The sequence below is a fragment of the Barbus barbus genome (genome assembly GCF_936440315.1).
Source record: "Barbus barbus genome assembly, chromosome: 45".
NCBI lineage: Eukaryota > Metazoa > Chordata > Actinopteri > Cypriniformes > Cyprinidae > Barbus > Barbus barbus.
In genome coordinates this window covers 12,348,205-12,361,340 of record NC_136723.1, presented here as the reverse complement: position 1 = coordinate 12,361,340, position 13,136 = coordinate 12,348,205, and the positions used below count along the sequence as shown (strand labels likewise).

Here is a 13,136-nt window from a genome sequence, read left to right as displayed (position 1 = left end):
CTATGGGGTTCAGGTCAGGAGAGTTGGCAGGCCAATTGAGCACAGTAATACCATGGTCAGTAAACCATTTACCAGTGGTTTTGGCACTGTGAGCAGGTGCCAGGTCGTGCTGAAAAATTAAATCTTCATCTCCATAAAGCTTTTCAGCAGATGGAAGCATGAAGTGCTCCAAAATCTCCTGATAGCTAGCTGCATTGACCCTGCCCTTGATAAAACACAGTGGACCAACACCAGCATCACTGACTGTGGGTACTTGACACTGGACTTCAGGCATTTTGGCATTTCCCTCTCCCCAGTCTTCCTCCAGACTCTGGCACCTTGATTTCCGAATGACATGCAAAATTTGCTTTCATCCGAAAAAAGTACTTTGGACCACTGAGCAACAGTCCAGTGCTGCTTCTCTGTAGCCCAGGTCAGGCGCTTCTGCCGCTGTTTCTGGTTCAAAAGTGGCTTGACCTGGGGAATGCGGCACCTGTAGCCCATTTCCTGCACACGCCTGTACACGGTGGCTCTGGATGTTTCTACTCCAGACTCAGTCCACTGCTTCCGCAGGTCCCCCAAGGTCTGGAATCGGTCCTTCTCCACAATCTTCCTCAGGGTCCGGTCACCTCTTCTCGTTGTGCTGCGTTTTCTGCCACACTTTTTCCTTCCCACAGACTTCCCACTGAGGTGCCTTGATACAGCACTCTGGGAACAGCCTATTCGTTCAGAAATTTCTTTCTGTGTCTTACCCTCTTGCTTGAGGGTGTCAATGATGGCCTTCTGGACAGCAGTCAGGTCGGCAGTCTTACCCATGATTGCGGTTTTGAGTAATGAACCAGGCTGGGAGTTTTTAAAAGCCTCAGGAATCTTTTGCAGGTGTTTAGAGTTAATTAGTTGATTCAGATGATTGGGTTAATAGCTCGTTTAGAGAACCTTTTCATGATATGCTAATTTTTTGAGATAGGAATTTTGGGTTTTCATGAGCTGTATGCCAAAATCATCAATATTAAAACAATAAAAGGCTTGAACTACTTCAGTTGTGTTGTAATGAATCTAAAATATATGAAAGTCTAATGTTTATCAGTACATTACAGAAAATAATGAACTTTATCACAATATGCTAATTTTTTTAAAAGGACCTGTATATGTATATGTATATATATTAGGGATGGGCATTTGCATTCGAGTATTTGGGCTCATAAAAAACGAATATTTGTGTATTTATGAGGTTGAGGTTTAATGAGAAAGACGTTATTTTTAATTATAACGTTTTTGTCACGATTTCTGAACAAGCTTATGATTAGCCGTTACACAACAATGTTCTACAATAACTTTACGTTATATCGCAAGGTTTTATTTTTGTTGAAAATATGTGTAAACAAAAAAGTACATAAAAAAACATTCAAGATCAAGCAGAGCAAACGGAAAAATCATGCAGACTGTGCCAATTACTGTTCAGATTGTGTTTACATTGTTTCACACATTAATTCTGAGAGAAACTAATAAACACAGGCTAGGGTGAAAGTTTGTTCCTCAGTCTGATAACAATAAGAACGCGCACTGACAAAGATAACGTGTGCTAACAGTTTCTTAGCGCTCGAGGAAACATTATATATGTCTGAAGATCATTTCACTATCAGATGCGCTCTCTTGTGCAAATTAACACACAGTAAAATTCTAATAGTATTTTTATTGTTCGAATAATAATTACAGACCGAATGTTCGACTATTCGTGCACACCCCTAATATACACACATATTTGCATCTGTATATATATGCAATTAACTGAAAAAGTTTAACTATAAAAAATAATTTAATAATAACAGAAGCACAGAAAGCACAAGATTAGCTAAAATTAAAATGAATACTAAATATTAAAATAAACGCTAATTCAAAATGTTAATGAGTCCTCTACTAGAATATAAATAAAACTAAAATGACACGTTATATATATATATATATATATATATATATATATATATATATATATATATATATAATATTATTAAATATATGATATGTTTACCTGCATGTCCTGTGATTATTAACTGACCATCAGAGAACCATGATCATGCAAATGTGCTGTTAAATTATCGAAATAGTACCTTAAAATCTAAGGTGTAGCTACTTCAAGTAAATATTAAGTTTATATAGTATAATAATAACAATACCTATCAATTTAATTTGGGAATCCCTGAGTTACATGAAGGTAATGCGTTATTTACAGTGATGAAGTTGTGCCAACAGATGGCAGCACCTACCCAGACAAAATGTTGTATTTGCTCAGTCTCCTCGTGCTTGATAAACTATAATAATTACAGCACCTGTAATGTGTAAACACGCTCCAGTCTAAACAAAGACAGCTCGAGGATAAATTTGTGAAATGATTTCATATTACAATCTGTGTTGTCTCAGAACTATGAATGTGCACTGGGATAATGACAGGCTGAGAGGCATTTTTCATCATTTCAATCACTTTGATGGATACGTTCTGTCCGGCTGACAGCTACAGAACAGTATGTTCATGTTTGTGTGTTCTGTTCCCTTGGGTTAATCTGGCACGCTCATCAGTTTCTGTACAGAGACAGCCATCGGTTATAATTGATGTTCATATGAAAAAGGACTATCAGAAAACAGATTATTTTTTGGTATCTCATGCCTAGTATCCTGGTATTCATTTTACAATAAAAAATCATATTAATGTTCACATTGTAGTTAGACAAATATACCCTAATATAGAATAAAATGTGTTTGTGAAATAGGTAAACTCTGCCACTGGATGTCTTTCTAAAAGCAACATTTCATCTTCATAAATAAAGAAATATTCCAAACCCATATGACTTCTAATGTGGAACACAAAAGGAGACGTTTAACAGAATGTCCAAGCTGCTCTTTTCCATGCAATGAAAGGGAATACTGTCATTGTATGGAAAAAATCTCCTTTTGTATTCTTGTTTGGAAAGGTATGAGGGGGGAGTAAATTGTCAAGGACAAAATTTCATGCCGTGGGTCTGTTTCAAATAGACAACTGACGTTTTGTGCCAAGGTTGTGGTCATGAAGCTTAAGATAAGACATCAGAGAAAGAAGAGGTCTTCAGAGAAGAACACAGATGCATCCTTCTGTGAGACAAATTGATTTGGAGGATGATAACTGGATTTCCTTGACATCCAGGTGCCATGGTTTTATTTTAATGCACCAAGGGGAGCACAAAGTCCCTCACTGTTTTGAGAAGAGTTTCAGGTAAGGTAAGCGGCGCGTGTCACATGCATGCAATCTGTGACCTCATTCATTCAAGATTACAATGTTGAAGACAAAAAAAGAGAGGAACGGCTTGGGGGTTTTGATTAAGAGTTATGATGTTAGCAGATTAGGCACAGGGAAAACAGTATTACGGCAGTCTATACCGAATCCCAGAATTAATCAAAATACTAAAAAGGAAAAAAAAACTTAAGCTGGCAGTAAACATCATCACATTCAGCAGCACAGTAATATTATGCCATCTGTGTGGATTTGAATAAAAGCTCTTATTCACTACACAAGTGCAGAGATATGATGATATTCACTCGGTATGAGTCACTGATACTTAGGCATGTTTGGCGTTTTCACTGATACTTTTGCTTAATTTCCATGTTTTTCAGAACATCACCTTATATAAGACTGATCCTTATCTTCTCAGACCTTGTTCAAGAGTAAGCAAATAATTCTCCAGTGCTGAATATAAAGGTTAGTTATAGATAACAGCACCCACTACACACCTTCTCGCTTTCCTCTCGACCTCACACAGGCTGGGTGTCTTGAGGTCTGCTTCTGCAAAAGAATATCATAAAGATGCTAACTTAAAAACTTAATTGACATTTTAGTGCCACAGTAATGGAATAATGCTCATAAAAATGGACACAAGAAACATTCAACCACAACTCACTTTCCTGTTCCTTGAGTAAAATATCCAAGCTGCTCTTTTTTAATAAAATGAAATTAAGCTACAATGAAAAGAGGCAGGTCAAGTGTTAAAAAAGAAACAGAAAAAAACAAAACACCATAACATTTTTCTATGTAACTCATGCCATTGGTCCCTGTATTGAACATGCTCCTGCGCAAATGGGACGATTTTTAAGAAATAATAAAAAGTTGTTGGGACTGTATTATGGCGCTATTTTGTCCGTATTAGTCAAATATCGCTGCGCGCCGTCCACATCCTGGGGGAGCTCAATCGTGCAGCTGATGTGATCTCACGTTCCCCGGAGAATGGCGACTCCATCCCGAGATGATCCGGCTGTTCTGGAGTCGATTCAGGGAAGCTCAGGTAAACCTGGTTGCCTCCCACGAGTCCTCCCACGGCCAGTTGTATGTCTCCCTGACCGAGGCTGGCCTTGGGTTTTATGCAAGTTTGCGCTTCCCCCAGTGAGCCTTCTCGCACAGACACTGTGCAACGTCAGTGAGGACGAGGAACAGGTCCTGCCAGTTGCGCCGTTTGGCCCACCCGGACCTGGTTTTTGGAACTCATGCTCCTCGTGACAGCCCCTCCTGGCGCATCCCTCTGAGAAAGGACCTCCATGTGGCAACCGCATCCAGATCTTGGAACCTCCATGTGAGGTTCCTGGATGAGACGTGGCAGACTTGAGTGTTTTGTCCACCGGCGGTGGAAGACACTTTCACTCAGGCCAGAGCCCTCTCTACGAGGCGAGCTCTTGCCTTGGAGTTGAGTCTGTTTGCGATCTGGTGTTATTCTCGCCGAGAAGACCCCCGAAGATGCACAATTGAAGTAGTGCTTTCTTTCCTGCAGGAAAGAAAAGAAAAGAGCATAGGCTGTCACCCTTCACCCTGAAAGCGTTTGTGGCTGCTATCGCAGCACATTACATTGCAGTGGACGGCCGGTCCCTGGGAAAGCACAATCTCATTGTGAGGTTTCTGAGGGGTGCCAGGAGGTTGTGTCCTCCTAGGCCACCCATGGTGCCCTCCTGGGATCTCTCTATTGTCCTGGCTGGACTGCAGAGGGGTCCCGTTGAGCCGCTGGAGTCAGTCGAGCTTAAATTTCTGTCTGCTGAGATAGCACTCCTGACTGCGCTCACTTCCATCTAGAGGGTCGGGGACCTCCAAGCATTTTCGGTGAGTGAATAGCGCCTTGTGTTCGGGCCGGACTACTCTCACGTTGTCCTGAGACCTTGGCCCAAGGTTCCCACCACGCCCTTCCGCGATCAGGTGGTAAACCTGCAAGCACTGCCCTTGAAGTAGGCAGATCCAGCCTTGGCGTGCTGTGTCACGTAAGAGCGTTGAGCATATACGTGGACCGCACCCGGAGCTTCAGAAGCTCTGAGCAGCTCTTTGTCTGCTTCAGAGGTCAGCAGAAAGGGAAGGCTGTCTCCAAGCAGAGGTTGGCCCACTGGATAGTGGATGCCATCGCCTTGGCGTACCAATCCCAAGGTGAGCCGTGCCCCCTGGGGCTGAGGGCTCACTCCACATGGATTGTTGCCTCTTTCTATGCGTTGGCACACTCTCTGGTAGACATTTGTATAGCTGCGGGCTGGGTGACACCGGACACCTTTGCGTGATTTTACAGTCTTCGCGTTGAGCCAGTCTCATCCTGTGTGTTGGTAACAGATAATTGGCGGGAAGAGTCATGCTTGCTGCGCCATTCCCCCTCACCCGGGGATGCGAGCGCCTTTTTTCTCCTCCAGTAAAGTTCCCCAGATGACGAACCCTGGTGGAGTTCCTCCAGCACCCCCGGTGGACAGACTGGGCGGAGCAGTCTGACGCCAGGCCCAGTATTGGTGTTAGCTTGCCTGGGTCTCCGGTAAGCCCCTGTACTGGGCTAGGTGTCCATATGGGTTGATTCCCTGCGGGTAATACCATGTGTGTATTCTTCCATGGTAAGGCTTTCCTCTTGGCAAACCCATGTCTTCCCTTTGATAGACCATTCTGTCTGTCTCTGTTGGCAGTTGTTCCATCCCTACTCTCAGGTAGGACCTGCCTCAGAGACCAATTTCATATGCAGTAATGCCCCAGGCCTGGGTCAGTCCATATCAGTGTCTCCACATGTCACCTCCTTATGGGCAGGATGTGGCCTCCGTAGCGCCCTTCTCCGGAAGGCTTGCTTCCCTGTCGTTACTGCTGATCTGTAACAACAAATAGGAAAGACTTGAAGCAATTTTTCATTGCAGGTCGAAATCCCTTCTAATTTCTGTGGTGAAAGGAACAGTGGCTTGGCTATCTCTGGCAGCGATGTACTTACCTGTGGTCCCTGCGGGTACCAAGGTCAGCGAATTTGCGCTGGGGCGATAGAAGGTTACATGCTTGCTTGTCAACATTTGCAATGCCATAAGGTTGTGACGGGGTTCAGCTTGTGGCGCTTTCCATGGATCCCTAATGTCGTCACGACATAACTCGTAGTGACTGACAGATAGGTAACGTCTCAGTTACGTACGTAACCCTCGTTCCCTGATGGAGGGAACAGAGACGTTATGTCCCCATGCCACAATCTTGAACCATCGCTGGGTGCCAGGGACATGTTCTCGGCTCCTCAGCGGAAAACCTGATGAGTGGATGCACCTGTCGCCTATTTATACCCATATGCATGGGGAGTGGCTCAGGTATGCAAAATCCACTAGCCAATATTCATTGGCGTTTTTTCTTAAAGTCAGAGATGATTGGGGCTCCCAAGTGAATCCCCTAATGTCATCATGACATAACGTCTCCATTCCCTTCATCAGTGAACGAGGGTTACATCCGTAACGGTGACGTTCTTTTTAGTGAATCAAACATATATGCAGATGTTGAGCAGCGTAGTTACTAACTAGTTATTCATATTACAATGTGTTGTTAAAGATACAAATTTTGTCAAGAGTAGTAGGCCTATTTCATGAATATCGATGAATGGAACACATTATGTAGGCTAGACTGTATTTATGGCGTATTTAAAATGAAAGCATTAATAACAGAATCAAAACCGGAATTGTTCGGTTCTTTATTCTCACGCTAGTTTGGAACAGCATGAGTGTAAGTAGGCCTACGCTTAATTATTACCAAAAAGAACGAAACATTCAAATTTGGGTAAACTATCCATTTAATAGCAAATTAGTCACATTCGGATTCACCTAATTACAAGCCAATAGAACAAGAGTAAGATGTCTATTTGTTTCTGAACTAACTGTCCCTCAGCTACACAGTGTAAATCTTTGTGGTTGATGTCCCATAATACAAAGACCTCACTAATGTCTAATCAGTGCACAGGCTTGCCTCTCAGACAAAGGTGACTGTTATTTGGCATAAGATGTCAGTCATTAGCTCTAATAGAGCACTTGGACTTGTGCATGTCATCTCCTATGGCTTAATGTGTGTTTGAGGGTTCTCCTGAGAGCATTACAGAAACTGTGCACCTGCAGCCCTCATTCAGAATCATTGTCCCACCCATAGACAGGATGGCTTTATCACGGCCAAATGGTTTAGAGTGTGTATGTGTGCGCTGAGTTCTGGTTAACAGGGACAGTGCACCTGAAAGGCCTGAATGGATATCTCATGCTGAGATAAAATAACCCAGCATGATGCAGTGTTGGGCAGTAACTAGTTACTAGTAACTTAATTACTGTAATAATATTACTTTTTGCAGTAACTAGTAGTGTAACTAATTACTAATAAGATTCCAGTAATAATATTAGTTACCATCCATAAAACAGCTTAGTTACTTTTGATGCCCCACTGATTTTAAATACAGCATTAAAATAAGTCCTAGATTTATTTTCATAATTTTCATGACATGCATGCATGTGCCAGTGCAGCAGGCAAGCTTGGAATATGGAAAGGCTTACATTCAGCAAATATAAATATTGCACTATATTGATTTTGTCAGGAAAAAAGTCTGAATTCAAGAAATCTGAACACTGTTGTGTAAGTTGTGGAAGATGCAGTTACAACTTCTGTGGGGTGTAAAGAAAAAGTAATGTAACTAGTCGTGTAACTAATTACTGTTGCCAGAAAGTAATAAGTAAAGTAGCAATATTTCTTTTGAAAGGAGTAACTAGTAATGAATAATGTATTACATTCTTTGAGTAACTAGCCCAACACTGGCATCTGGTGTAATGGACAGCAGGTGTATACCTTTAAATATGATAATTAAATGCACTTCCTGTGTGAATTGTTGTAGGGGACGATTTCCATGCTGGTCTAGTTTGTTTTTATGTTGGTTATTTGGTCTAGTCTGGATAAATTCAACATGAAATCAAAATTAAGAAAGCATGCAGTAACTAGGAATAGTTCACACACACACACACACACACAAACACACATATTTGTTTTGTGAAAAGTGGGGACATCCCATAGGCGTAATGGTTTTTATACTGAACAAACTGTATGTGCTATTGCCGTACACCTACCCTACACCTAAACTTAGCCCTCACAGGAGACTGTGCATTTCTACTTTCCCCCCAAGAAACTCACTCTGTATGATTTATAAGTGTTTTGAAAAGTGGGGACATGGGGCAATGTCCTCATAAGTCACCTTCACCTTGTAATACCTATATCATACCTGTGTCATTATACAAATTTATGTCCTCATTTGTCACAAAACCGCGCGCACACACACGCACAGAGAGAGAGAGAGCTTATTAACTACACTGTAAAAATTTTTTTTAAAGCAACCAGTTTTTTTTAGTTCTCTCAACTTATTTTTGTAGGAGATTCTCAACTTTTTGTTGTATAAACTTAAAACAACAAGTTGAGAAAACTCAAAAATCTGCTGAAGTTTGTTGCCTTAAAATTTTAAGTTGGCTCAACTTTTTTTATTACAGTGTATATACACTAACTAATAAAATAAAAAGTATAAATATAAAATAAAATAATTGAACCATTTACACTTTCATGCTAATGTCGTTCTAAACCTATTCTGGAGAAAGATAAATTTTATGAATATCCGGTTGGGTGAGTTCACGACTGTCTTTAGCTCCAATTGATTTTGGTTAAAAACAACTCGATATTTAATAAGCTGAATAGTAAATTCTTAAAGCTGCCATTGCTTTTCTGTATGCCATTCTGCACTTCACCCTCCAGTCCAGTAGATGGTGGAATTAAAATCATATAGATTTGAAATGACATAAGGGAGAATTCATATTTTTGAGTGAATTACTCATTGAAAGTTGATTAATGTCAGGTCTGATTTAGTGAATTTGCATCATTAAATCTGGAAATCTGGAAAACACACTGACTTTGAATTGAAGTTCAGCCTGAATAGTTTATGCATGACACTGGGGAACAACCTGATGTCTTTTTCTCTTTATTTCTCTCTCCACTGCTTCCTCTCAACCTCTCTTGAAAAAAAACATGTTCAGTGTGTTTGCTTTGACATACACCGTCCCATAGGTCCTACCAAGCTGTTCTGTCTGTGAAGTAACAGGTGAATGTGAAACAGAAGAGCAATTTCCTTCTCTCTTTTAAACGAAAGCTTTTCCATTAGCATAAAAACCAAGCAGAAGACTGATCTGTCATTAGTGTGAAAGTGACACCATACTCTGACAGACAGATAGTCTCTGTTCTCATGTGATGCTGCTATTAATCATCACAGAGGCACTTAGTAGCACATGGACGGATCAGATCTGCAATGTTTGTTTACTAAAGCTGATCGCATTTGTTATCAGGGGACATCGGTCTGACCCTCAGCTATGACTGAGGAGTTGTTATGCTGTGATATCATATACTTGAAAATAAAAAAAATATTTATGAGGTTAAGGTGATTCACTTTATGCAGACACATATCCATATGATTTTTGGGAGGAGGAATACATTTACATAACAGACAGACAGACAGATAGACAAATTGTGATAAACCAAATGCAAAGAAATTCTGAAATAAAAAATAAAATAAGCATTTGAACCCCACTTCTACATGATACTAGCTCCTGCTTTTAAAGCAAGGACTCTATGAAAGTCGTTTTCAATGGCCATCACATGTGTTCAGTGAAGTCTGAGGGCTTTGAAACCGACTGCCAGGCCCAAACAGCCCCGAGCAGTCCTTATCTTCTTAAGTGTGAATGGCCCTCAGTCTCTCTGAAGCGCTATAATTTCTATACGTTTGCCAATAGCCCACGAGCTTCCCCTCACATGTGCACAAACACCACAAAACATCTTTCATGTCTAAATTTCCCAGAGGCCAAAACTGAGCCAGAAAATGCATTGTCTTTCTGGTCCAGACACGGCTGACCTATATATGTATAACAGAGACACCAGCATGCCCAGTTGTCCATATATATATACATATATATATATATTAATGCTGTCAAACGATTAATCGCATCTAAAATAAAAGGTTTTGTTTACATAATATATGTGTGTGTACTGTGTATATTTATTATGTATATATAAATACAAACACATGCATGTATATATTTAAGAAAAATATGTTCTTTCTATATTAAATATATTTATATATAATATAAATTATATAAATATATACATGTAAATATTTCCAAAATATATACTGTATGTGTGTGTATTTATATAGTATATACACAGTGCACACACATATATTATGTAAACAAAAACTTTTATTTTGAATGTGATTAATCGCTTGACATTCAAAATAAAAGTTTTTGTTTTGTTAAGTATATATATATATATATATATATATATATATATATACTTTTTTAGACACTTTGAGCAAATTCATCTGGAGCACAAAAATCTAATCAAGCCCTCATCTCAGAATGTCTTATCTTCTCTGATATGCATTAAGACACATCTGATGTATTTTTGGCGAAAAGGCGTTTAATCTTCAGAGAGTAATTTGTCTGGGTCATGGAGAAGGTAGCACTTGAAGCAGAGGCTGACCTTTGAACTTTATCTGATTGTGCCTCAGTTTGAGGGAGAATACTTCGGTCAGTCCCTGGAGGCATGTGCTTTGTGTGCAGCAGGCAGAACGTCTTGAATTGTTAGGGTCAAAATGGGAAAAAAGTAATGGAGAAACAGTCATGCCTTACATTCCCTTTGGAACAGTCACGGATTAGAAGCATCTTCTCTATTATTTTCTGTTGTTATATAATGTTGCAATTAATAGAACCCGCGTCACTGATAAAAGAACGGCTAGAACAAGATAAATGCCCACGAGTGTGTAAAAAAAGCACGCTTTTATTTATTAAATCAAGGACAGCACACAAAAATGCTACCGTATAATGCAATGTGCTTGTACTTTAATAAATATCTCAAAATAAATTATATTTCTTTCATTTTCAGTTCAGATATTACCTGTGTACTTAACACAAGACCAACACAACCCACATAATACTGATATAAAAATCTGCAAATTTATGAATAAAAAGCACATAAACAATTGATTGAAAAAAACAAATGGCCTCAGAGATTGATTTCCCCGGTGGGTACGTCAAAAGCAAAGCTGCTCGTGGCGGTTGAAGGTGGATCTAGGCCATTGTCTCTTTCCTCTGGATGCGTTTGGGGTTACATAAGACTCCAGACAGACTGGCTCTTCCTCTGTGTCTGCCTCTCTTCCTCAACGCCTTGTGGCACCTGAGGGATATGCCCAGGTCTTCCATCACAGCACTGAAAGAGACACACTGTCAAAAAAAGAACACGAGGGCTTGCGTGAGTCTCTACACACACACACATGCACACATACAGACTTACAGTACACACACATATACACAATCTAACAGCGTCCAGTTGGGTTATTAAAATGAATGTGATGCTTATAGTGTCGCTGCACTGCAAAACACTAGTGTGATATGATATAAAACAAACAAACAAACAGGAAAATACTTGCTTGGATTTTTAGCTGCACTCCATCGGTTTGTTTTTGACTCTATTTTTAGGCAAATTTTAGTTAAGAGGATAGTGTAGAATAAGCATGAAATGATGTGGAGAACAGGGTCGGGAGTACATGGTGACTTTAATGCTCTGAAACTTCACCTGCTAACCTACATCTCCTCAGAAGAAAGATTTGGTTTATATTGCAAGGATGCACTATAGATTTGACTTGCTGTATAGCCCATTTTCTATTGTGATAATGCAGATTTCTTTGTTTCAGAGTGATTCTGCTGGTTTTGGTCTGGTCTGCCATGAGATGTTCAAGGCATGAAGGCCATGTCTTTATGCCGCTGGGGATGTGGGAGGCAGATAAAGCCGCTGTGAGCAGTGAATTCGCTCCCGGCTGATTACGGTTATCCTGCGGGCTAATTTCAGACACGGTAATCTTAGACTTTTTAATTGTTCTTTCTTTTTGAGGGCATCAATATTTAATCAAGTCATTATGAAGACTCTTGTCTTGATGTCTTTTCTCTGCCACATACAGCTAAAGTTAATTACATTCCAGAGAATGATATCAGTGTTTCAAGACTGTATGCTCAGTGTCAGGTGTTTGAACAAAGAAGAAGTGAATGAGTGGAGTTCACTAATTGGAAAAAAAACATTTATTTCAACTTTACCTGACGTTTAGTTTCTGTATGTGCCTTTTCATTAACATTACTATTTCATTATCAATATGGACAATAAACTCAATCTCCTAAATACATTTTTAATAATATTAATATAGCTGATAAAAATATAATTCATATAGTGCTGTCAAATCGATTAATCATGATTAATAGCACCCAAATAAAAGTTTGTTTACATAATTATTACACATAAATATAAATATATATTACATATATTTATTAAATATATACATGTATGTTTATGTGTATATATAAACAGCACACACATTATGTAAACAATTAGCAATTAATTGTGCAATTAATTAATTGTGATTAATCGATTTGACAGCACTAAATTCATACATTGATGTTATTATGATTTAGATTAAGATTATTGTTATTGTTATCATTATTTATGGCAAGGAAAAGCACATATTTTGTATGGACACTAGAACGTCATAGACTTATCTAAAATAAATCCTTTAGACAAATTATTTCTGTTTTGCCTCTCTGCTCAAGAATCAGTGGGCTATAGCAGAACAGATCATTATCATAACCCTCATTATAATTATCATTACCTTCACTCTGCGGGCCGATCTTTTGAGGAAGAAATGAGAACACAAAAGGCAGAATTTAGGCCATCAAATCTAGAAGGTACGCACTTAAATTTTTTGCCGCCAATGGCCGTAATTGAATAGCTTCTACCAGTAAATAAAAGTTTCAGAGAGCACTCCATTTCTTATCTG

The 13,136-nt window shown here is 39.4% G+C and overlaps 2 protein-coding genes across 5 annotated transcripts in view; both read right to left on the bottom strand.

The window, feature by feature from the left end:
* Window positions 1–13,136, bottom strand: part of LOC306864330 (T-complex protein 1 subunit theta) — a 163,546-nt gene that overhangs the window by 25,642 nt on the left and 124,768 nt on the right. The window lies entirely within an intron of this gene.
* LOC306864328 (glutamate receptor ionotropic, kainate 1-like) overlaps window positions 11,084–13,136 on the bottom strand; it is a gene marked incomplete at both ends in the record, with an annotated part of 56,825 nt that continues 54,772 nt past the window's right edge. For 3 of the 4 annotated variants that reach the window (XM_079408285.1, XM_079408286.1, XM_079408287.1), the window contains one exon: window positions 11,084–11,535. In XM_079408285.1, coding sequence (XP_079264411.1) covers window positions 11,383–11,535 — 153 coding nt within the window. The remainder of the gene's footprint in view (window positions 11,536–13,136) is intronic. The other variant, XM_079408288.1, reaches the window with a different exon arrangement.